At 40.9% G+C, this 26,525-nt stretch overlaps 1 protein-coding gene across 1 annotated transcript in view; it reads left to right on the plus strand.

Annotated features, from left to right (window-relative positions):
• esama (endothelial cell adhesion molecule a) overlaps window positions 1-23,088 on the plus strand; it is a 58,558-nt gene extending 35,470 nt beyond the window's left edge. Inside the window, exons 2-7 of the mRNA XM_029690788.1 lie at window positions 14,282-14,427; window positions 15,743-15,944; window positions 19,380-19,535; window positions 20,534-20,656; window positions 21,427-21,556; window positions 21,677-23,088. Of these exons, the coding sequence (XP_029546648.1) occupies window positions 14,282-14,427; window positions 15,743-15,944; window positions 19,380-19,535; window positions 20,534-20,656; window positions 21,427-21,556; window positions 21,677-22,199 (1,280 nt within the window). The 3' untranslated portion in view covers window positions 22,200-23,088. The remainder of the gene's footprint in view (window positions 1-14,281; window positions 14,428-15,742; window positions 15,945-19,379; window positions 19,536-20,533; window positions 20,657-21,426; window positions 21,557-21,676) is intronic.
• The last annotated feature ends 3,437 nt before the right edge of the window (window positions 23,089-26,525 follow it).

Here is a 26,525-nt window from a genome sequence, read left to right on the forward strand (position 1 = left end):
TTAAGAAAGGCATTGATGTTTATGGTTAGGTACAGTCGTGCAACGATTGTGCTTTATTCGCAAATGCGTTAAATCATCCCCCGTTTGGTGAAGTTGGCTGTCTTTGTTAGGAAGAAATAGTCTTCACACAGTTCGCAATGAGCCAGGCTGCCCAAACTGCTGCATATACCCTGACTCTGTTGCAAGAGAAGTGACACAATTTTCCTAGTTAAAAGAAATTCATGTTAGCAGGCAATATTAACTAAATATGCGGGTTTAAAAATATATACTTGTGTATTGATTTTAAGAAAGGCATTGATGTTTATGGTTAGGTACACGTTGGAGCAACGACAGTCCTTTTTCGCGAATGCGCACCGCATCGATTATATGCAACGCAGGACATGCTAGATAAACTAGTAATATCATCAACCATGTGTAGTTAACTACTGATTTATGATTGATTGTTTTTTATAAGATAAGTTTAATGCTAGCTAGCAACTTACCTTGGCTTCTTACTGCATTTGCGTAACAGGCAGGCTCCTCGTGGAGTGCAATGTAAGGCAGATGGTTAGAGCGTTGGACTAGTTAACCGTAAGGTTGCAAGATTGAATCCCTGAGCTGACAAGGTAAAAATCTGTCGTTCTGCCCCTGAACAAGGCAGTTCACCCACCGTTCCTAGGCCGTCATTGAAAATAAGAATGTGTTCTTAACTGACTTGCCTAGTTAAATAAAGGTGTGAAATAAAAAATGCAAATAATTGTTATGAAAAACTTGAAATCGGCCCTTATTAATCGGCCATTCCGATTAATCGGTCGACCTCTAATCTCAAGAGATCAGTCAGGAAGTTAGAGCTTGGTCGCGAATGGGTCTTCCAAATGGACAATGACCCCAAGCATACTTCCAAAGTTGTGGCAAAATGGCTTAAGGACAACAAAGTCAAGGTATTGGAGTGGCCATCACAAAGCCCTGACCTCAATCCTATAGAAAATTTGTGAGCAGAACTGAAAAAGCGTGTGCGAGCAAGGAGGCCTACAAACCTGACTCAGTTACACCAGCTCTGTCAGGTTGAATGGGCCAAAATTCACCCTACTTATTGTGGGAAGCTTGTGGAAGGATTCCCGAAACATTTGACCCAAGTTAAACAATTTAAAGGCAATGCTACCAAATACTAATTGAGTGTATGTAAACGTCTGACCCACTGGGAATGTGATGAAAGAAATAAAACCTGAAATAAATCATTCTCTCCACTATTATTCTGACATTTCACATTCTTAAAGTAAAGTGGTGATCCTAACTAACCTAAGACTGGGAATTTTTACTAGGATTGAATGTCAGGAATTGTGAAACTGAGTTTAAATGTATTTGGCTAAGGTGTATGTAAACTTCCGACTTCAACTGTATCAACTACAGTACTACTGTAAGCCTCTGTGTAACTGCAAGTGCTCGATTCATACTAATTACCCAGACTTTCTGTGGAGATGGATGATGACGATGATAACCCCTCGCAGCCACAAGGAGCTGAAATTAATGATTTGTTAAGTCAGACTCTGTTACTTCCCTCCCCACACACGTGTCATATCACATTTCACGTAAATCATTTTTTTCATCCACACTGACTGATATTCAATCTTGCCGCCGTCAGTTATAACGCAATATTATAAGCCGATCCATCTAGGAATGTGAGTGGATTAAAGAACTTCGAACACAGATGAGTAACCCATATGAATTCAATAACTTTTTGACAGCATCCTTTTTTGATTTAAACAAAACTGTCTATACATGCAGTACTTGCCCATGGAAGAAATGGTCAGAAAGCGACCAAACATTCAGGAGATGGAGGTGCTCAAAGTTGACCCATTTTTGTATACCCAACCATACCATGAGACATCCATTTCTTCATCACTGAAAAAGATAAGTGGTTGAGTTTGATATCATTTCAAAACTGACACTTTCTTTTTTTTACATTTCTTGAGAAAATATTTTTTATGTATAAAAATTATATTACCTTTTAACTTCAATTATCTAAACACATCAACTCCAATTTTTTTCATATTCGCCAATGTTGTAGCTTAGACCCTATTTTACATCATCCGAGTTGTTTGTGTTGTGCCCACCATTGGTTGAGACATAGCATGGTCTTGAATGCAGGCTGGGTGTCATTTCAATCATAGAAATAGAATTGACCTATCCCTTCAGACCACTGCAATTTAGCTGGTACACCTTTTGACATTTAAATTGAATTGACATTTTAACTTCTAATTACTACCACAAAGAAGGCTTCTGGTCCACCCACCGTCGAATGTCAACTTAAATGATCATGTCTGTTCTATATATTTTGATGTTTTCAATAGGTTTCCTATGGAGGATTGATAGTATAATTTAAAACATTTCCATTCAAGTCAACATTCTCTGATGTGTGGACATCCATCCATCTTTGTGGTACCATTTGAATGTCGACGTTTTCATTTTAGTACATTTATCAGCCAAAACATGACACCCACCCTGTATTCAAGAGCATGTTCTGTCTCAACTGATGGCAGTCACAATACAAAAACCTCAGATGTAAAATAAGGTCTAAGCTACAACATATGTGAATATGAAAAAAACATTGGCGTTTTAAGCGTTTTTAGATAATTGATGATTAAGGATAAAAACATACTTTTTATTAGAAAACAGTTTGACAACCCTGTTTGTAAGCGTTTAAATGATTTCAATTTCACTGTACATTTTTTTCAGTGTTGAGGTGTAGGTCCCCCCCCAGGGGCAAACGTCAACCTGTCTTGGGCTAGATAACTCTTCACAATGCAAAGCTGCCCCTAGTATCCCTACTCCTACGGTGTCCATTTTAGGACAGCCTCGAATGAGACTATGGCGGGGCATTACTGTCCTGGGCAAGATTAATCTTCACTGCTGTAAAGCTGCCCCTAGACTAAGGCTGTCCTGATATGGACACCATTCTACTTCAATTCATTATCCATTCATCCCACACTTCTGTGGTCAAGGAGACTATAGCTTCAGTTACATAGTTGTTGGAGCAAATCGACTGAGACTGAGGCTGTACTAAAATAGACACTGTACTACCATCTATCCATTGATTCATCCTTGATCAAGAAGGCTATAGCTTCTCAACGAGAACGTTGTTGGAGAAAGATTGACTGACTGAAATCTCGAGAGGGGGTGCAGGCAGTCGAGTATCCATAGACGATCAAGATTTTTCTTGATCTTTCTCTGGTGAGCTTCTCAACTTCGCCTTATCTTCACCTGTCTTAATTTCACTCTGATTTACTATCCTCTGTCTCTCTTTCCCCGTCTCTCACGCTTTATTCCGGTTTCTCTCTTGTTCGCACGCTCTTTCGTTTTTTCATTTTCTCTCTGATTTACTATCCTCCAATTTTTACTATCCTCCATTTATTACATCCAGTTGGGTCATTTTAAAATGCATCCAATGCTTACTGTTTAAGAAGCCAGCAAGGTTGTATTCCATATACACCACATGGTAGAAAATTGACTGAAACAAAGATACTACTTGAACTAGTCCAATAAGACACACTTGTTTTCATTTGTTTTGCTACATCTTGAATATGACCAAGGTAGCAGTAATGTGAAGAGTGAAAGCTTGTAGTAAATTAGAGGAATGGTGTGTTAGATACAGTAGTTTTGTCGGAGAATGCACCCCGCTGGGTGTCTGACACCGGACTCCAGTCTCTGTCTAAGCAGCAGCAAGTAGCAGGACCTCTCACCTTTCATCATTATCACTGCAAAGCAGCTTGCCTTAACCAGGGAGCTGTGTCATAGACCAGCACATGCAGACACGCACACTGGCTTCTGAACATGTAGTTTCTAAGGCCAGGAGCCCTACCCCCAACCATCACCTGTGTGACGGTTCAGCAGCGCGGTGTGGGGGGGGGGGTAGATTTGTCTCAAAGAAGAAAGGCATTAGGCCAGCTAAGACCCTTGTTGGGGTAGGCAGTGAGAGAGGCTACATGAGCGGAGAGAGGTGACTTAAAAATGGGACGGAGGAGAGCTTCTCTACTTAATGACAGCGGGCCGCTGTAGACTCTGGTCCACCCCCCCCCCCCTTTTGCACATCCCTCTGCTGGATTATTCCCCCCTTACTGAGGCGTCTTAGCAAGGATGGAGGGATGAGACCGGAGAGGGGAGCTTGTTGCCTAATGACTCAGAGACACACACACCGCCTCACAAGAGGGGGCAAATGGCATTCATTAGACTGTCAGCTCTGCTAATTATAGTAAACATGCATTAAACACACATACACCCTGTAATCATGAATGTAAACACACTGACTCCACTCAGAGAGCGCCTTTGCTTCTCACAGTTCAACCCTTGATGCGTTTTTTTTCATCTGTGAAAGCAATGAAAGTTTAGCATTATCGTTAGTGAATGGTTTGTTTTAAAGGATCCTCTCTATTAATCCTTTACATTCTAAGACCCTTTTATATTGTTTCTGGAGAGAACTCAGTTTACCATCCTCTTTTTAGTTAGTGAATAGGGTTTAACCACCTATTATGCTACTGTACATTCATGTTATTTTGCATTACCTACCCACCTTTATACCCATAGTGCTCAGGGTTTATTCACCTATGTTTTTACCACTACATCCCTGGTTGTATTGTGTTTGTATATGAACCCAGGAAGATTACCTCTGATGGGTATGTTAAACTATACTACTGTGGAATAGAGATTCAAATTATATTTGCATGAATGTACTGATCTTCTATCACTGTTGTTTCAGCTCATTGGTGCTCAGTGGCAGGTGCTGGTTATCTGCTTCCCCCACCTGGTTATTTGGACACATTGCAGTCTCTCTGGCCATGTGGTTTTTATTGAGTAAATCTCCACTCAATCAGAACAGGCAGTGGATTGGGGTGATGACATCCTTAGTGGCTTTGCCAACAACTGGATGCATCCGTTTTTTAGGGATACAGCTATCTTCAACCTAGCTTCCTTTTCTGGTGAGAACTAGATTTGGGAACACCGCTCAGGTGTTTCTTTTACACCTGCTACATTAGGTTAGGATGACTGTGATGGTGATCGGGTCCTGCTTGGGTGATTGGGGATTGGGCATCTTACAACAACTAACCTTCAAGGTGTTTTCAAGGTATTTTTATCATGTCAGTTATCTGAAAGATGGCTTCTTTTAAAAATGTGTGTGTGTGTGCAGTTGTGAATGTATGCTTGTAAGCGTGTGTGCATGCATGTTCGTGAGATTAAAGTTAGGGGTTTATTCTAATGAATAATCAAAATATCAGAAATGACCTACCGGTATCCTCATGTGTTCTGATAACATTGGGCAAATAATTTAGAGTAGGGCTAAAATAACACATTTATTTAAATAACTTGGGAGTGGGAACATGGAACATCAGACAAGACCTATACACACGTCACATTTCATATGACACAGACGCACCCTGACAAGCTTACACACTCCATGTGATAGTTACACACACTAGCAGACGCAAAATGCACGCAATCACAAACACACGGCATGCAGTGATGGACTGGATTGAGAGATGAAGGAAGATTATACACAGCTCTTTAAAATTGGAAATGTAATTTTATTGAAAGACAAGGATATTACATGATTACCCAAAAGAAACAACAAATGACATTGAAGGGCATCTCTTCCATCTCATATAAATGTGATTATTTTAGCACATTATTATTATTATTATTGACCCATACAGGAAATCGGAGCAACATGACTTCATACCATGGCATTGTTGAATAGTTGTTTCTGATTGGCTTGAAGGGCATTTTATAGCGTGCATTATTTAATGCCTGAGAATCTGGTGTTTGGAGGATATACAATTGAAGTCGGAAGTTTACTTACACCTTAGCCAAATACATTTAAACTCAGTTTTTCACAATTTCTGACATTTAATGCTAGTAGAAATTCCCTGTCTTAGGTCAGTTAGGATCACCACTTTATTTTAAGAATGTGAAATGTCATAATAGTAGAGTGATTTATTTCAGCTTTTATTTCTTTCATCACATTCCCAGTGGGTCAGATGTTTACATACACTCAATTAGTATTTGGTAGCATTGCCTTTAACTTGTTTAACTTGAGTCAAATGTTTCGGGTAGCCTTCCACAAGCTTCCCACAATAAGTAGGGTGAATTTTGGTCCATTCCTCCTGACAGAGCTGGTGTAACTGAGTCAGGTTTATAGGCCTCCTTGCTGCCAACCCGTGCTTCACGGTTGGGATTGTGTTCTTTGGCTTGCAAGCCTCCCCCTTTTTCCTCTAAGCAATATGATGGTCATTATGGCCAAACAGTTCTATTTTTGTTTCATCAGACCAGAGGACATTTCTACAAAAAGTACGATCTTTGTCCCCGTGTGCAGTTGCAAACCGTAGTCTGGCTTTTTAATGGAGGTTTTTGAGCAGTGGCTTCTTCCTTGCTGAGCCGCCTTTCAGGTTATGTCGATATAGGACTCGTTTTACTGTGGATATAGATACTTTTGTACCTGTTTCCTCCAGCATCTTCACAAGGTCCTTTGCTGCTGTTCTGGGATTGATTTGCACTTTTTGCACCAAAGTATGTTCATCTCTAGGAGACCGAAATTGCTCCCAAGGATGAACCAGACTTGTAGAGGTCTTGGCTGATTTCTTTTGAAATTGACTCAAATGTCACTTGGCCTATCAGAAGCTTCTAAGGCTATGCCATAATTTTCTGGAATTTTCCATGTTGTTTAAAGGCGCAGTCAACTTAGTGTATGTAAACTTCTGACTTACTGGAATTGTCATAGTGAGTTATAAGTTAAATAATCTGTCTAAACAATTGTTGGAAAAATTACTTGTCATCCACAAAGTAGATGCCCTAACTGACTTGCCAAAACTATAGTTTGTTAACACGAAATTTGTGGAGTGGTTGAAAAACGAGTTTTAATGACTCCAACCTAAGTGTATGTAAACTTCCGACTTCAACTGTATTGGCACGGGTGTTGTTAGGCCCGAGACGAAGTCGACACCGGCTTCCAGGCCATTATCACTTTTATACAACGGGTTACCAACATATTCAAATAATGATTTACATATTTTCATTCAAAGTTATTTTGATTAATTTATTCATACCATTTTATCCTTCCACAAGATATAGTCCTGACACACATCTATGGTTGCTACCCAAGCCAGCTGGTCGTTTGTTCTATCGGTTCGGTTGCCAGAGATGCGGCCTAGTCGTTCGTTCTATTGGCATACTAGCTGGCAACGTTCTTATCCCTTGCTTGCTAGCTAGCCAACTACAGCTAACTTGTTTTAATGCAAATCAATTTATAACATTTTTGACATGCTTTTTTCTGGATTTGATTGTTGTTTTTCTGTCTCTCACTGTTCAAATAAACCTACCATTAAATTTATAGACTGATCATTTCTTTGTCAGTGGGCAAACTTACAAAATCAGCAGGGGATCAAATACTTTTTCCCTCGCTGTATCCATAAAAATGATGCTGATTCATGATTTCGACTGGCTGAGAAAAGCTTCATGCCTGTCTGTCTCATCCCAACTACCGACACGTTCATCACTATGGGACAGCCGGAGATCGAATTTGAATATTGAAACAATGTTGCAAATGTCGGAGAGACAGACAGCAAGGTTTATTCAGAGCTTCGCTGTTGAAAACTAAATGTTAGTCTCAAAGAAATGTGAGAATCTCTAGATGCTTTTTATAGTGAAGATCAAGTTTATAAATTGCCTGGCTTGGCTGATGACAGTGGATTGCGCAGTCTGATGGAACAGATTAAATGGACATTTTAACGTCATAGATTTAGCCGGTGGTAACTGGTGGAATAGACACTGGCTGGAATGCGGTATAACCAATCAGCATTCAGGATTAGACCCACATGTTGTATAATTCCCTGTAACGCACAGCATGTCAGCACGGTAGAATTCAATGGCTATTAATCAATTCTTACATGTTAGATGTTTGAGCTGCTTTTGAAAGCAAAAGTTGAATTGAAAACCATTAATGGCATTGTTGAATTCGACTTTCGTAATCGCAAGCTGATAGTTTGGTTAGCTAAACTAGCAAGTCTGTTTGGTTACCAAGGCAACTACTGTAGCTATCTAGTAACTTGCTAGCTATTTCTGTAGATGTTGAACACATGTCTACCTGCAAATAAAAAAAAATTCTAGTGGCAAATGTAATACATTATAGCCATGGTATGAAAGGGACAATCAACTCAGGGCTGGATGCATCCTTCTCTGGAAAATAATGCAACTCTGTGCAAGGTGAGTTCCTCTCCGCTAGCGCTTCGTGGAACACACCTTCCACGTCATTCATTGTTTTCCATAGAACGCATAGCCCTCGTTGATTATCCCTTCCATAAAGCAACATAACTTGTATAACCTAAACCAGCTGGAGACTGAGTAGGGCTGCAAAATTCCTGGAACTTTCAATAAATTCCCTGGTTTTCCAGAAAACCTGCTTGGAGGATTCCAGACTTTTGCTTATTCCCTCCTGATTCCACTAATCCTCCAACCGGGATTTAGGGAAAACCAGGTAATTTATTGAACATTCCAGGAATTTTGAGACAGCTAGCCACCCATCCTCTTTTTAGCGATTAAACATTGTGACTTAACTCTCTGAAGTCAGAGAATTGCCAGGAGAGCATAATACAGTATATCCACCACTGCATATAGCTACCGCTATTCTTAATGTCTAGCAAACTGCTCTGTAAGAAATGCCTCTGCTCGGCTGCCTCCAAAGCTGGAATGTAAGAGGTTAAGATCCTATGCTAGCTATATTGCTTTATGCCATGATGAGGTCTGTGTAATTCCCAAAGCTCAATAGAACATGGTAAACACGATTCGCTGTGGATAAAGAAGGGAATAGAAGTGCCTGAGTGGATAGTGTGGGTGGGTGGGGAGTGCCCTGAGTGGACCATGGACAAACCTGACTGACCCATTAAGTGGCCAAGCTGGCGAACCAGGCGGGTAGAGATTCATCCACTTTCTTTATTTCATTTTCATTCACAAGTTTTTTTTTTAAAAATGTACAGTTGATCCACTTTCAACGGGGAGTGCTGTCTGGAGTCCATTTCTTCCCCTCTGCTTCAATTACATCATAAGATGTATTTTTTGAAGGGGCTCTGTGTGTCAGTCGCTATGACTTATTGGGACCAAGTAACCATCTAGCGCTGTGTTTGTGGTAATGAAGAGCTTGTGGTCATGAAGAGTTATGAAGAAAAGTGCTTGCCTGTTTGGATATCTTTCTGTCTTTGGTTGGTAGGAACAATTGTTTTATGGTGTTATGTATTGTGGGCAAAGTGGTTGTGGCAATGAACTGTTGTTGGCAAGACTGTGATGACTTATCATTGGTTCCAATAGCTCTGGGAGAGAAAGAGTAAGTATTTTGTTAGCAAATTAATCCCCTGTGTTGGCTTACTAAGCATGGTCTTTTAATTTTTTTTTACAGTATGTGAGATCTCATGAAGTAGGAGGATCATTTCTTGAAGGGTGACAAGTGTTGCACTGACGACAAAGTGCATTTTCCCTTTCTACCAGAAACACGCAACTGTTTTTGATTAAGGCCCCATGCATTTTGCAATCTATTCAGCCAGATGGTCACAACCACACTCAGACAGTTTCCATAAACACCCGCACCAGTAAAAATCCACTAGCCTTCGAGCTGAACGATGATGGCCAGAGCTTACTCATGATGTTGCACGACGATTTAAGTCAATATGTCATCGTTTTTGTCAAAGTATGATATATTTGGGCTTGAAGTGACTAATCTGAACTGCCCACTTTGTACAAATCCGTATGAATGTGGTGTCTTTTCCTATGACATGACATACAAATCATGTTAAGCCTATGTTTTGTTTCAGGGCTGTGTTTCATTTGAATGTTAGCACCCACCAGCATGGATTTGTTTATTAATCAAAAACAGCTGAAAAGTTATTCCTCTTTGTGACTGAGATGAGCCAAACAGCCTTGTTGCCGCCTGAGCAATTGAGCAAATTAAAATGGTGGGTGTAAACTTGTTTTTGCACCAGTAAAGTGTAAAATGTTTTAACTAGGCAAGTCAGTTAAGAACAAATTCTTATTTACAATGATGGCCTACCAAAAGGCCTCCTGCGGGGACGAGGGGCTGGGATAAAATTTGAATATATAGGATAAACACACATCACGATGAGAGACCGACGACGACAACAGCATGACAGCAACACATAACACAGCATGGTAGAAACGCATGACAACAACATGGCAGCAGCACAACATGGTACAAAAAATTTTGGGCACAGACAACAGCACAAAGGGCAAGAAAGTCGAGACAACAATACATTACGCAAAGCAGCCACAACTGTCAGTAAGAGTGTCCATGATTGAGTCTTTGAATGAAGCGATAGAGAACTGTCCAGTGAGTTTTTTTTTTTGTTGCAGTTCCAGTCACTAGCTGCAGCGAACTGAAAAGAGGAGCAACCCATGGATGTGTGTGCTTTGGGGACCTTTAACAGAATGTGAATGGCAGAACGCGTGTTGTATGTGGAGGATGAGGGCTGCAGTAGGTCTCAGATAGGAAGTGAGGCCTAAGAGGGTTTTATAAATAAGCATCAACCAGTGGGTCTTGCGATGGGTATACAGAGATGACCCGTTTAGAGGAGTATAGAGTGCAGTGATGTGTCCTATAAGGAGCATTGGTGGCAAATCTGATGGCCGAATGGTAAAGAACATCTAGCTACTCGAGAGCACCCTTACCTGTCAATCTATAAATTACGTCTCCATAATCTAGCATGTGTAGGATTGTCATCTGAATCAGGGTTAGTTTGGCAGCTGGGGTAAAGAGGAGCGATTACAGTAGACGAAACCAAATCTACATTTATCCTTAGCCTGCAGCTTTGATATGTGCTGAGAGAACGACAGTGTACCATCTAGCCATACTCCTAAGTACTTGTATGAGGTGACTACCTCAAGCTCTAAACCCTCAGAAGTAGTAATCACACCTGTGGGAGAGAGGGGCATTCTTCTTATCAAACTACATAACCTTGTTCTGAACACCTCCAAAACAAATGTAAAGGGCAGAGAAACTTGTTGGACACTAAGAAAGCTTTGTTCTAGAGTGTTTAACACAAAATCCAGAGAAGGGCCAGCTGTGTATAAGACTATCATCTGCATATAAATGGATGAGAGCTTCCTACTCCCTGAGCTATGTTGATGTAAATTGAGAAGAGCGTGGGGCCTAGGATCGAGCCTTGGGGTACTCCCTTGGTGACAGGCAGTGGGTGAAACAGCAGATGTAAGGACTTTATACACTGCACTCTTTGAGAGCGTTAGCAAACCAGGCCAAAGACCTCTGAGACTCCAATATTCCTTAGCTGGCCCACAAGAATAGAATGGTCTACAGTATCAAAAGCTTTAGCCAAGTCAATAAAAATAGCAGCACAACATTGCTTAGAATCAAGGGCAATGGTGACATCATTTAGGACCATGCAGTGACACATCCATAACCTATGTGGAAACCAGATTGCATACCAGAGAGAATACTACAGACATCAAGAAAGCCAGTCAGTTGATTATTGACTAGTTTTTCCAACACTTGATATGCAGAGCAAAATAGAAATTGGCCTCTAACAGTTAGGATCAGCTTGATCAGATAATACATTGGATAATTTGACAATTTTCACACTTTTTAGCTAGTCTGTATTAAGAGTATAATTGTGTGACATGATAGCATTTTGCAAACCCGCTTCCCCCGTCGCCCCAAGATGAATGGTTTTGACCACTAAAGTTCTGCTCCACTGCTTTGATTTGTGTAACGTTAGCTAGAAGTGTCTTCAGATAATGAAAAGCACCTGTGAAGGAAATTCAAGGAACTTATAGTTGCATGTCATTTGCAGTGTACATGATCATGAGCAAAGTCATTGTCGCCTATCATTTCACTTCCCCTGTGAAAACCATGAGCATAGGCTGACTTGGCTTTGCTGTGCCTCAGCCTGCCAGCAGCCGACCTACCAAAGGATGCACGTGTCCATTTACTGTAGATGTGTTTTTCTACATTGTATCTTTCAATAGTTACCCATATTACTGGAGCATCAGCTTATTCTTTTGAACTATTTCTATGGCTGCAATTTATGGAAGATGCCAAAACTTTGGAGTTGACAAAAGAGGGCGAAGTCAAAGAGAGGCCGGTTTCCATTTGTGGCAAAGTTTTCCATAAATCGATGCTTATGACAAATCCATCTCCGGAACCAGTCATAGAGCCATCTGGCTAATGTTTTGAATACGGTGTAAAAAAAGAAACAACAAATAACATTAGATAGCAAGATAAGGTTAGCAAGACCTAGGTAGCTAGCAACACTGACAGCTGCTAGTGCCCGATTTTAGTTTAGCAACTCCACATGGAAATTCACACACCCAATTCATGAATATGTATAAGTAGTCATTGATATTCTTCGGAGGTGGAACCTACATGTGCATTGCCTTTCTAGGACAGGAAATTACATCAAAATTGTGGCGGCAACTTCCTCTGGGGGTGGGTCCTTTTTAAAGACGTTCTCCAGCTAATTAATAAATACACGCACGCGCACGCGCACGCACACACACACACACACACACACACACACACACACACACACACACACACACACAGTTGAAGTCGGAAGTTTACATACACTTAGGTTGGAGTCAACTTATTTTTCAACCACTGCACAAATTTCTTGTTAACAAACTATATAGTTTTGGCAAGTCGGTTAGGACATCTACTTTACATGACACAAGTAATTTTTCCAACAATTGTTTACAGACTGATTATTTCACTTATAATTCACTGTATCACAATTCCAGTTGGTCAGAAATGTACATGCACTAAGTTGACTGCGCCTTTAAACGGCTAGGAAAATTACAGAAAATGATGTCTTGGAAGCTTTTGATTGGCTAATTGGCATCATTTGAGTCAATTGGAGGTGTACCTGTGGATGTATTTCAAGGCCTACCTTCAAACAAGGTGCCTCTTTGCTTGACATCATGGGAAAATCAAAAGAAATCAGCCAAGACCTCAGAAAAAAATGGTAGACCTCCACAAGTCTGGTTCATCCTTGGGAGCAATTTCCAAACGCCTGAAGGTACCACGTTCATCTGTACAAACAATAGTACGCAAGTATAAACACCATGGGACCACGCAGCCGTCATACCTCTCAGGAAGGAGACACGTTCTCTCTCCTAGAGATGAACATACTTTGGTGCGAAAAGTGCAAATCAATCCCAGAACAACAGCAAAGGACCTTGCGAAGATGCTGGAGGAAACGGATACAAAAGTATCTATATCCACAGTAAAACGAATCCTATACCAACATAACCTGAAAGGCCGCTCAGCAAGGAAGAAGCCACTGCTCCAAAACCGCAATTAAAAAAAGCCAGACTACGGTTTGCAACTGTACATGGGGACAAAGATCGTACTTTTTGGAGAAATGTCCTCTAGTCTGATGAAACAAAAATAGAACTGTTTGGCCATAATGACCATCGTTATGTTTGGAGGATAAAGGGGCTTGCAAGCCAAAGAACACCATCCCAACCGTGAAACACGGGGGTGGCAGCATCATGTTGTGTGTGTGCTTTGCTGCAGGAGGGACTGGTGCAATTCACAAAATAGATGGCATCATGAGGAAGGAACATTATGTTGATATATTGACGCAACATCTCAAGACATCAGTCAGGAAGTTAAAGGTTGGTTGCAAATGGGTCTTCCAAATGGACAATGACCCCAAGCATACTTCCAAAGTTGTGGCAAAATGGCTTAAGGAAAACACTGTCAAGGTATTGGAGTGGCCATCACACAGCCCTGACCTCAATCCCATAGAAAATTTGTGGGCAGAACTGAAAAGCGTGTGCGAGCAAGGAGGCCTACAAACCTGATTTAGTTACACCAGCTCTGTCAGAAGGAATGGGCTACCCCAAATGTTTGACCCAAGTTAAACAATTTGAAGGCAATGCTACCAAATTGCTACCAAATACTAATTGACTGTATGTAAACGTCTGACCCACTGGGAATGTGATTTAAGAAATAAAAGCTCAAATAAATCATTCTGTACTATTATTCTGACATTCCACATTCTTAAAATAAAGTGGTGATCCTAACTGACCTAAGAGGGAATTTTTACTAGGATTTGTGAAACTGAGGAATTGTGAAACTGAGTTTAAATGTATTTGGCTAAAGTGTATGTATACTTCTGACTTCAACTGTATGCATGCATGTATATGTGTATGAATAATATAATTATTTTATAACTCTTTGTTGAAAAGTGATATCCAAAGTATAAGTAAAGTACCCCTCTCCCAACTCCAGGTGTGCTGGCCCAGATCCAGATGCCGCAGAAGACCATGGAAGTGATCGAGGGTCAGAAAGTGGTGCTGCAGGCTTGGTACAGCACCAGCTCCCTCACTGGCAAGAACACCGTTCTCTGGAACTTTGTGGCCAATAACACCCAACTGGTGAGTGTGTTTTCGGATCTGTTTTGTTGTGTGTGGCGCCTTTAGCATCTGTGCTGATCGTCTGACGATTTAAGGGCTGTCCTCACTTGAGATGCGTACAGTAACTTGAACTTTTGCACCAAACATTAAGGCAAAGGCATATTTGCTGTGACATATCATAATTCTACAATAAAATGTACCTGCATTAGCTCTGCATACAAGTTACATACTTCCCTGTCAGAAGTACTTTGTACATGGAAAGGTTTTTTGGTGTAAAAATTAAACTCATCTGTAATATTGCCTTTTTTTTAAGTCAACTTGAAATGATGAATGTATTCTATTTTGTTAGGTTTTGTTTTAATGTTAAACTCTGACTTCTGTGACGCTTCACATAATTTGTCTGAGTATTCAGAAAAATATGTTTATGTTCTGTTCAGTTTTTGCTCAAAAGCTTCCAATGAAAACTGAAAATCTGACTTGCTTGGCCATCTGTGGCTGTAACGTGGAGGATTATTATCATGAAGGATGTTTGACTACTGTTAATCTGGCAACGCTCTTCCTTTGGAAACCCTCCTAAATGAATCAAATAAAAGCCTTAACATTGCATCTATCCACTGTATTTTACCCTTGCTTGAAAATGCATAAATTTAAAATGTAACATTTCTGAAAATTAGGCCATCAAGTGAAACAACGCTAAACCACTGAACAGAGTTGTGATTTTGGGGTAAGGTTGGGTTTAACCCTTTACAAAACAAAAACAAATTAAGCTGGTGTAAGTGGGCCATAACTGTCATGACTTTTTCCCCAAAACTTACATCCACAGACAATGTTATCTAATGACCTATGTGGGTTTATACTGTATGTTTGCTTATTCCAGATTATCCTACCATAGTATACAGACGGACCAAGTCCCAAAGGGGATCAAGCAAACACAACAAGTCCACTACAGTAGCATTCACCAGCAGTTGATTGGGAGATTGCAGTTGTTGGCCTTGAGATGGCAAGCTGCTTTGGCTAAAGGCCCAGTCATGGGGTGGTAGTCTGACATAACTAGAGAACCCTTATCTCAACTCTGTTTCACTTGTTTGCATAAAGGTCTATATGAGTTGAAAGAATGTGGTTTTGTTATTATCTTCTAATCTCTTTGTCATATTTTAAAGTACTCTAATTATATTCCTACTCAATGTACTTTTCATGGCTCTATTAAGAACATAACATAAGCTAAGAGAACATCTTGGCAATGGCAGATGGTGTAAAATTAAGAAAAGGACAGTATTTTCGAGGGAGCTTTGCAACAATCTTCATGGCTCTTGTCCCCACCATCCACCCCACACAGATCATCTCGTACACCCCAGACTCGATCAGTTTTGGCAGCCCCCAGTTCGGGGAGCGTGTGGGCTTCACGGCCACCATGCCCTCAACCAACCTGTCCCTGTACATCAACAACACGTTGGAGTCGGACTCAGGACGCTACCTCTGCCAGGTCATCATTCCCGGGGCAATGGGCCTGACTGGAGAACTTAGCCTCAACGTCAATGGTAAGGACAAGGAGACCCCTTATGCAGTTCTTGTAGTTTATGTAGTCATACAGCATGCCATCTGTGTATTCTTATAAGAGCTGTATATGAAGAATGAGGCAATCATGTACATACAGTGCATTCTGAAAGTATTCAGACCGTTGTACTTTTTCCACATTTTGTTAAGTTACAGCCTTACTCTAAAATGGATTAAATAAAAACATCATCAATCTACACACAATACCCCATAATGACATAGCAAAAACTGTTTTTTTAGACTTTTTTGCGAAATATGTAAATGTGATATTTCACTTTATTTAAGTATTCAGACCCTTTACTCAGTACTTTGTTGAAGCACCTTACAGCAGCGATTACAGCCTTGAGTATGACGCTACAAGCTTACCACACCTGTATTTGGGGAGTTTCTCCCATTCTTCTCTGCAGATCCTCTCAAGCTCTGTCAGGTTGAATGGGAGCGTCGCTACACAGCTATTTTCAGGTCTCTCCAAAGATGTTTCATCAGGTTCTGTGAGAGAAGAATGGGGGAAACTCCCCAAATAGAGGTGTACCAAGCTTGTAGCGTCATACCCAAGAAGACTTGTGGCTGTAATCACTGCCAAAGGGCTGGGCCACTCAAGGACATTCAGAGACTTGTCCCAAAGCCACTCCTGCATTGTCTTGGCTGTGTGCTACGGGTTGTTGTCCTGTTGGAAGGTGAACCGTCAAGTCAGTCTGAAAACCTGCTCCAGAGTGCTCAGGACTTCATCAAGGATCCCTCTGTACTTTTTTCCGTCCATCTTTCTCTCTATCCTGACTAGTCTCCCAGTCCCTACCACTGAAAAACATCCACCACCATGCTTCACCATAGGGATGGTGCCAGGTTTCCTCCAGATGTGACGCTTGGAATTCAGGCCAAAGATTTACATTTTGGTTTCATCAGACCAGAGAATCTTGTTTCTCATGGTCAGAGTATTTTAAGTGCATTTTGGCACACTCGAAGCACGCTGTCGTACCTTTTACTCAGGAGTCGGTTCCGTCTGGCCACTATACCATAATGGCCTGATTGGTGGAGTGCTGCAGGGATGGTTGTCCTTCTGGAAAGTTATCCCATCTCCACAGAGGAACTCTGGAGCTCTGTCAGTCACCACCGGGTTCTTGGTCACCTCCATGACCAAAGCCCTTCTCCCCGATTGCTCAGTTTGGCCTGGCGGCCAGCTCTAGGAAGAGTCTTGGTGGTTACAAGCTTCTTCCATTTAAGAATGATGGAGGCCACTTTGTTCCTGAGGACCTTCAATGCTGCAGACATTTTATTGGTACCCTTCCCCAGATCGGTGCTTCTCCACAATCCTGTCTCGGAGCTCTACAGACAGTTCTTTCGACCTCATTTTGTGGTTTTTACTTTGACATGCACTGTCAACTGTGGGACCATATATAGACAGGTGTGTGCCTTTCCAAATCATGTTCAATCAATTGAATTTACCAAAGGTGGACTCCAAGTTTGAGAAACATCTCAAGAATGATCAATGGAAACAGGATGCACCTGAGCTCAATTTTGAGTTTCATAGCAGTGTCTGAATACTTAAAGTACCAGTCAAAAGTTTGGACACCTACTCATTCAGCTGTTTTTCGTTATTTTGACTAATTTCTACGTTGTAGAATAATAGTGGAAGACATCCAAACTATGAAATAACACATTTTGAATCATGTAGTAACCAAAATATATTTGCAGACACTTGGCATTCTCTCAACCAGCTTATGCTTTTCCAACAGTCAAGGAGTTCTCACAAATGTTAAGCACTTGTTGGCTGCTTATCCTTCACTCTGCAGTCCATCTTATCCCAAACCATCTCAATTGGGTTGAGGTTGGGTGATTGTGGAGGCCAGGTCATCTGATGCAGCACTCCATAACTCTCCTCCTTGGTCAAATGGCACTTACTCAGCCTGGGGGTGTGTTTTGGGTCATTGTCCTGTTGAAAAACAAATGATAGTCCCACTAAGCGCAAACCAGATGGGATGGCGTGTTGCTGCAGAATGCTTTGGTAGCCAAGTGGGCCTTGAATTCTAAATAAATCAGACAGTGTCACCAGCAAAGCACCCCCACACCATCACACTTCCTTCCCCATGTTTCACGGTGGGAACCACACATGAGGAGAATATCTGTTAATATACTTTGCCTCTCACAAACCGGTGGTTGGAAACAAAAATCTCAAGTTTAGACTCATCAGACCAAAGGAGAGATTTCCACCGGTCTAATGTCCATTGCTCATGATTCTTGGCCCAAGCAAGTCTCTTCTTCTAATTGGTGTCCTTTAGTAGTGGTTTCTTTGCAACAATTCGACCATGTAGGCCTGATTCACACAGTCTCCTCTGAACAGTTGATGTGTCTGTTACTTGTACTCTGGTAAGCATTTACTTTGGCTGCAATTTCTGAGGCTGGTAACTCTAATGAACTTATCCTCTGCAGCAGAGGTAACTCTGGGTCATCCTTTCCTGTGGCGGTCCTCATGAGACAGTTTCATCATAGCGCATGATGTTTTTTGCATCTGCATGTGAAGAAACTTTCAAAATTCTTGACATTTTCCTGATTGACTGACCTTCATGTCTTAAAATAATGGACTGTCGTTTCTCTGCTTATTTGAGCTGTTCTTGCCATAATATGGAGTTGGTCTTTTACCAAATAGGTCTATCTTCTGTATACCCCCCTACTTTGTCACAACACAACTGATTTGCTCAAACGCATTAAGAAGGAAAGAAATTCCGCAAATTAACTTTTAACAAGGCACACCTGCTAATTGAAATGCATTCCAGGTGACTACCTAATGAAGCTGGTTGAGAGAATGTCAAGAGTGTGCAAAGATGTCATCAAGGCAAAGGGTGGCTACTTTTTAAGTATCGCAAATATAAAATATATTTTGATTACTACATGATTGGTTACTTCATGATTCCATATGTGTTATTTCATAGTTTTGATGTCGTCACTATTATTCTACAATGTAGACAATAGTAAAGCATAAAGAAAAACCCTGGAATGAGTAGGTGTGTCCAAATTTTGACCGGTACTGTATGTAAATAAGGTATTTCTGGGTGGGTTTTCTCGAAAAACCTGTTTAACTTTACGATTTTGGGATAGTGTGTATGTAGATTGAGAAATGTATTTTTTTTTCTTCTTTCTATTTTAGAATAAGGCTGTAACATGTGGAAAAGGGAAGGGGTGCACACAGGTGCACGCACACTTACAGATGTGCTGTACTTGCAGTTATACCCACATATATAGTACATGCGCACCACATACAGGAACGTGTGTACAGGTATCTTAATACAATAGTTTGTCAGTTTGCCACTACCCTAAATCCTAAACATTATTTTATCAGTTGTTATTCAAATACTGTCTCTAACTCAGCATCTCATCACAAATGGTCAACTAACTATCTCTTAAACCTCTCTCCTATGTCTCAGTCCCTCCTGCTGTCCCAGAGTGCTCTCTGTCAGGGAAGCCTGTTCTGAAGGGCAACGTCACACTGAGCTGCAAGTCCAAGTCAGGAAAGCCCATCCCAATGTACAAGTGGAAGAAGACCAGCCCCCCGTCCGAGGTCTTCTTTTCTCCCATGCTCAGTGAGTAACTACCTGCTGTGTGACATCTGGAACATGGTGGCCTAGCTTTATTAACCAACATCCTAATAATTTTTGGGGTCTTACTATGAAATAGTGTATTTATTGTAGTTGTCCTATATTTCAGCTAGAGCGTGCTCTATTTCTACAATTTGATGAGAATAAGAACATTGAGAGTACTGTAATAGTATGTAGTTCAGCCAAGTTGTTGTAAGCACCTAATGTGAGTTGCTCTGGATTAGAAACGTACTGTATCTACAATAAGCACATGTAATGACAAAGCAGAGGGTATAACTTTGCCAGTGGCAAAGGGTTTTGGAAAGTGAAATGTGAATTGAGACAATCAGGTCTCACTTTACATGATGTGTCCTAAAGTTACAGGCGCTAGGTAATGACAGTGTAACCACATCCAGGTATAACAATTGTGAGTGTTATTTCAATCTGTACTTAGTAATGCACTACATGCGTATGTGGCTACCATGTATCTATGTGGATTTAAGGACACAATGTAAAATGGCACAGGCAATCACAAGGATGGTGAATAAACACATCTGACTTTCTTTTGGTATGCCTGTGTCATTGTTCTGTTCCGTTTTGGTTTTGACTTGGAGATTTAGCGGCTGTTTGGAACAAGATTAAAGCACAGATGAGGTTGAATCCTCATTTGACTCGCCTCAAATGCACTCGTTTGAACCTCTCTTCCAAACGCATAGTCAGTGTTCCCATAGTTAGATCAATTATTTCCTCTTCTTTATGGTATGCAATAATTAGATAGGTATCCCACGTTGTTTGGTACATTTTATTTTCTGGTTAGTAGGGATTTAATGATGAGGAATTTCATATGACGAATACGCGGTGTCCATATAAGGACAGCCACGGCCTCAGTAGGACTGACAATGCTGTCCTAATATGGACACTGTATAAGTTTATGTGTGTGTGTGTGTGTGTGTGTGTGTGTGTGTGTGTGTGTGTGTGTGTGTGTGTGTGTGTGTGCGTTACAGATGAAAAAACAGGCACGCTGAAGCTGAGCAACTTGAGCAGCAGCATGTCTGGGAAGTACGTTTGTACGGCCAGCAACACAGCTGGCAATGACAGCTGCTACATCAACCTGGAGGTCATTACCTGTACGTACTGAAGTACCCACATGACTCACTATACACTATATGGACCAGTCAGAATGTAGAGAAATGTGCTTCCTAATATTGTTAACTCCTGGTACGTGAAATGGCTTAGAAAACCAGAGCATGCAGATATCCAGAGCAAGTAATTAAGAATGAATTTTAATCGGGACTGATGCACTGCCCTTCACTTAAATGTGCATTCCTCTAAAAAGGGTGTAATGCACATTTCACGTTTATTTAAAAAAAAATGTTTTATATATTAATTTGTTTTGTTGAAATTCCTGCACTAGGTAGCTAAGTCATCTCTCTCTCTCATCTAGGACCCACTAAAGTTTATTTCCTCAAAACGTGGTCTGGTAGACTCTAAATTAGATGCAAGAAAGCTTTTTTTTAAAGGAAACATCAATTTGGTGGAAAGGCCATGCAGGGATGCTGTTCTGTTTAAATAAATTCATCGAAATTTAATGAGGTTTAATAGCCTTTTTTGTATGTACGTTCTTTGTGTCTTTACGCGTCCACAAAAAAGTCAACTCTGCCTAGTCCTTTAAAAACACCGAACAGTCACAGGCTGCTGTTCTGCACTGTTGGGGGAAGAGAGCTGAGTAGAGTTCATGTAAAAACAGGACTAATGTACAAAAACACGACACTACCGTAGTTTGATTATCGTTTCAACCACAAAGGCTCTTGATCCGGCTGAAGTTGTTATTTACCCTGGAGAGTGAAGGTACTATTCCACAGATCTCTGGTGCAAATGTGTATGTGTGTTTCCCCAGCGACTAATGCAGGGATGATTGCTGGAGCCACGGTGGGCTCTGTGTTGGTCTTCATATTCATCATCCTCTTCCTCATCTACCTTCTGAGGCGAAAGAGAGACTATGAAGAGGACCGGGCCAACGACATCAAGTTAGACTCCCTTTCACAATATTGATGTGTTGCATGCGTTCACGTCCCCAAATGCGTGTCAGCCAGTCTCTCACCCCTTCTCCCTTGCTCCCTCTCTCTTTCCCCCCTCTTCATCCCCAGGGAAGATGCTCAGGCGCCCAAGCGCATCTCGTGGGCCAAGAGCGCCGGCTCAGGATCGGACGTGGTCTCCAAGAACGGCACACTCTCCTCCATCACCACCACTGCCAACAGGCCCCACCAGAGGGAGCCCTCGTCCCAGCACCACCACCACAACCACCACCTCCAGCATTATCCCCAACGCCCTCCCTCTGACACAGCCTCCATCATCACAGCCACAGGCAGCGTCTCTGGCTACCGAGCTGGACCACGCCATGGAGCCTCCACCCACGCCGTGCCGGACTACGGCTACAACATGGCTACACCCCTGCCCCGCGGTCAACTGGCTAATTCTGCAGCATCCAGTGCCAACGGTAGCCCCATGCCCAGAACCAAGCACCCACAGTCCTATACCCAGCCACAGGCAGTACCTGCTTCCCCGCGCCCACCACCTCTGCCCACCGTTGTGACTGCGTCCAACATCTCCCGCATGGGAGGGGTGCCCATCATGGTGCCAGCTCAGAACCAGGCTGGCTCGCTGGTGTAACGCCAGTCTGCCATCGTGCGTTGTCCCTTTACCCTTCAACGCTGTACTTACTCACGTAGATTTTCAAAAGGAAAAGATTCAACTGCCAGTAAGATATGTCTAACTCGAGCATTAAAGCTTGAATTGGCCTTCGAGAAGCTGGGGCATTTGACCCGGTCAAAATGCAGTGACATCAGTCGTAAGACCTTATTAAAAGAGATGGACTGTGTTGCTACATAAGGCAGTTTTATTTAAGTATATGGAAGTACTTTTTTTTTTACACTTTTTATACTCAGTTTGTGTGCTAAGGATGCATAGATCTGGATTTCATACATTTGTGCAGTATCTTTTTTTTAAATTATTATTGTACTATCAATCAATGTATTTTTTACAAAGTTTTCCAATGCAACTTTTTTCGAGATTGTATTTACTCTATCTACCATGTCCTATGAAGGCCATTCTATGACATCACTTTAAAAATGGGGACAAGATGTCATGACACCCACTGGTCAATGCGTATGTGTGTGTGTGTGCCTGTGTATTACAGCAAGAACAGTCAATGCGTGGATCCCACTGATGTTTTACTTTATGCATTCCGTGCAGATTGTATCGATGTATGTATGACAACTGTAGATTAGGACCAAATAAAATAAATATATATGTTTAATTGTCACATACACGGATAGGTGCAGTGAAATGTGTTTTACAGAGTCAGTAATAGTAGTGCTGCACCCCTGGAGCAAATTAGGGTTATGTGCCTTGCTCAAGGGCACATTGACAGATTTTTACCTTGTTGGCTGGGGTATTCAAACGCTTTAAGCGCTAGGCTACCTGCTGCCCTGTGCTTCAAACCAAATTTGCATATATTATTAATTTTATTTTCAAATATGGTGGACTACTGCTGAATACTAGAAAATAAGGGAAAGCCGCACACTCTAAGAGCTCAGATGCAAAAATGTGATAACCTAATAACCAACGTTTAGACAGCAAAGCTGTCTTCATCAGGGTATCATCACAAACACTGCGAGATGAGTCATTTATATAGTGTCAGAAGACACACAGGTGTCTGCAATCATGGCCAAACGTGGCCTAATATCATTGGCCAACCCAAATATTAAAAAAAATGGCATACAAAAAGACAAACAAATGGATAGCATACGATCATAGCATTTGTAGTCTAAAATGTATCTAACAAACAATTACAATGGCAAAATTACAAGAATGGCTTCAGATCAAAGTCTACGTTGAGACCGAAGGGAGCAAGGGTCCCCAAATTAAAGATCCAGGCAGCCTCTCGTTTTAACAAAAAATTATCAAGGTCACCCCCTCTCCTAGGGAGGGTGACATGTTCGATGCCAATATAACGCGGTCTCAACGTGGACTTTGATCTGAAGCCATTCTTGTAATTTTGCCATTGTAATTGTTTGTTAGATACATTTTAGACTACAAATGCTATGATCGTATGCTATCCATTTGTTTGTCTTTTTGTATGTTCTTTGTATGCCATTTTTTTAAATATTTGGGTTGGCCAATGATATTAGGCCACGTTTGGCCATGATTGCAGACACCTGTGTGTCTTCTGACACTATATAAATGACTCATCTCGCAGTGTTTGTGATGATACCCTGATGAAGACAGCTTTGCTGTCGAAACGTTGGTTATTAGGTTATCACATTTTTGCATCTGAGCTCTTAGTGTGCGGCTTTCCCTTATTTTCTAGTTTTCTGCTCCGCTGGCCAGCACCTCGCCTTTATAGGTGTGCGTTTCTTTTTTCTAGATTGGACTACTGCTGAATACCTGTCTAGCCACATGCAGTTAAGAAAGGAAAAAAAAGACTGGGCATACTAGAATGACTTTTTCTGCAACATTTTCTAAATCCTAGGTAATCGTTGCCTTTTCATGTACCTTGTATAAAACTTCATGCCAATGCTCTTTAGACACAGCGCTTAAAACGTTACTATTTTACTGCATAGGAATAGCTTATAGTATAAAATGCAATTTGACACATTTTGTCAATTTACATTTGAATTTATCGACTAAGATAGTGGTTATATATGGTTCCACCATTGAGTTGTAATAATTTTTGGTTGCTCTCCACAAGGAAATTGTAAATAAGATATTTACTATTTTTCTTTCGATTGTATTTGAGGCTATTCGTTGAATCGTATGTGACGGACTGGATACAAAACCAAAGAGGTTTCAACTTGTCAACATCCCAAGCTGATGACAAATATATTAATGGTTAATAGACCCAAAAGGTGTCACATCAAATGAGCCTAAGATGAGGCATAAAAGATACAAGGCATAAAACAATTTCAAAGTGATATTGGCTATGTCACTGATCAAACTACCCTTGAGTCAATCTGGACTTCTTTGATAGCATTTACTTTGGCAAAACTCTACTGTCCAATTTTTACCCTTAGTCTTGATTGCTCTATTCAGACATGTCTGTGTGTAGCAAGGTAATATTGTTCCACTAGGTTATGAACAAGATACTTGTAGTAGATCCAAGAAACAAAGCGTGGCACACAAGACTATCCATTAAATCTGAAGTGGAGGTTTGTGTCACTTTAAATCCGAGGACTGGTTCATATTAATGGCTGGAGTTAAATGAATAGAACAGCTTAAATGAAGCATGTAGGTTTTCCTTCTAAGCCGATCCTCAACCTCTATCACTGGAGAATAGCTATTGCCAGTACACTGGAGCAGAGAGACACTGTTGGAGCTAGGAACACAAGCATTTCGCTACACCTGCAATAACATCTGATAAACATGTGAATGCGACCAATAAAATGTTATTTGATTTGATGTAAGACACCGTCTTATGTCCGTTTTTATGCGCACAGAAGGTCAGACCGGAAGAAAAGCCAAATGCTAAAAAGGATTAGCCACGACATCGCAGAGGATGTGTGACAATTTTTTGTTGTATGGAGACTAGCTCAGACTCAAAATAACATATAGTATGTGACATACTTGTATGTGTAGTGGTATTCAATGGCAAATGCTTTTGCTGTTTTTTAAAGATAGAAAAATATGAAACAATGTTCAAGACTGGCCTTTTGTGATACTGTAATGTATATGCATTATGTAGTACAGGGATAGAATTACAAAACAGAAACACAAAATGATAACATTGAATATCACAGAACATCTTATAAATACTAGTAATCGATTAGTTATAACTGATAATGGAACGTAAGAAGACACACACTGATGGCTGTTGTGCAAATGTATGTATATATGCTCAACCATAGACAACTATGTACAGTGTTTAAGTTTCTTCAACTTGTATGTATATTGAAAATACTCTATCAATATTTTTAATTAAAAGATGAATGGTTGTAAAGGTGTATTATTTATTTTACCACCTGGAGAAAGCATTACACCTGTATGATCCAATATCTCAGACCGGATGAGTAACAATGAATGTGTGAAGGCCTACAACATTATGAGCCATATCTTAAATGAACTTGTCATCAGTGCATGATTTTGTTCATGGAAAGAGAAGAAAAAGGTTTAGATTTGTCACCACCCTGTGGCCTAAATATAACATTGCAGTTTGCATTCACTCCTGCCGTCTATGGGTTGTGAAGATTATTGCATACAAAAATGGGGGAAAGACATGCAGTATATGGATTCCAAGATTAAGTGCGGAATTACAAGATATGAAAATGTGCTGAAATGGATCCAAATATAACACTCAAGACCAGTTTTCTCAGTTGGAAGAGTTTTCTAGTCCAGGACTAATCTGTCTGGGAGACTGACCCTTCTCACTGGGCACACCAAGTCATTTCAATGTGGATATTTAGGTAATATTGAGACGTTGATCAATAACATTACAACCTATATTCACCCACTCCAAAAGAAAGACAAAAGTTTGTTGAATTTTCAAAGTGTTATAGCAATGCTTTCAACCATCTAAACGCAGAACTAAATTCCAATTGAAAAAAACAATGTCATAGTTTTGGTTTAATTGTCACCCAAATGTCTATCCCTGTGCCTTCAACCATTTTAAAGCACAGCAAAATTCAAATGGGAATACGATGTCAGATGTTTGTTTATACAGCAGATAAATGTGTCATCACTGTACTTCATCAAATGACCTGCATTGCAGTTGAGATTACATGAAAGTACATGGTGCAAGTGCTCAATGACATTCTGCGCAGATTATTACCGCAATTGTGAAGTTCTCCACAAACCTGCGGCCAGGTCTGCGTTACGGATGGGATTTAGGGGGCCTGGCTCGCCCTACCAAAACCTTGCCCATCCAAATAAGGTATTGAAATGTTGATCATTTATTTGAGCGAGACGTGTGCCGACACTCATAAATCTCAGATAAAGCATCGG

The sequence above is a fragment of the Salmo trutta genome, chromosome 15 (genome assembly GCF_901001165.1).
Source record: "Salmo trutta chromosome 15, fSalTru1.1, whole genome shotgun sequence".
NCBI classification, from domain to species: domain Eukaryota; kingdom Metazoa; phylum Chordata; class Actinopteri; order Salmoniformes; family Salmonidae; genus Salmo; species Salmo trutta.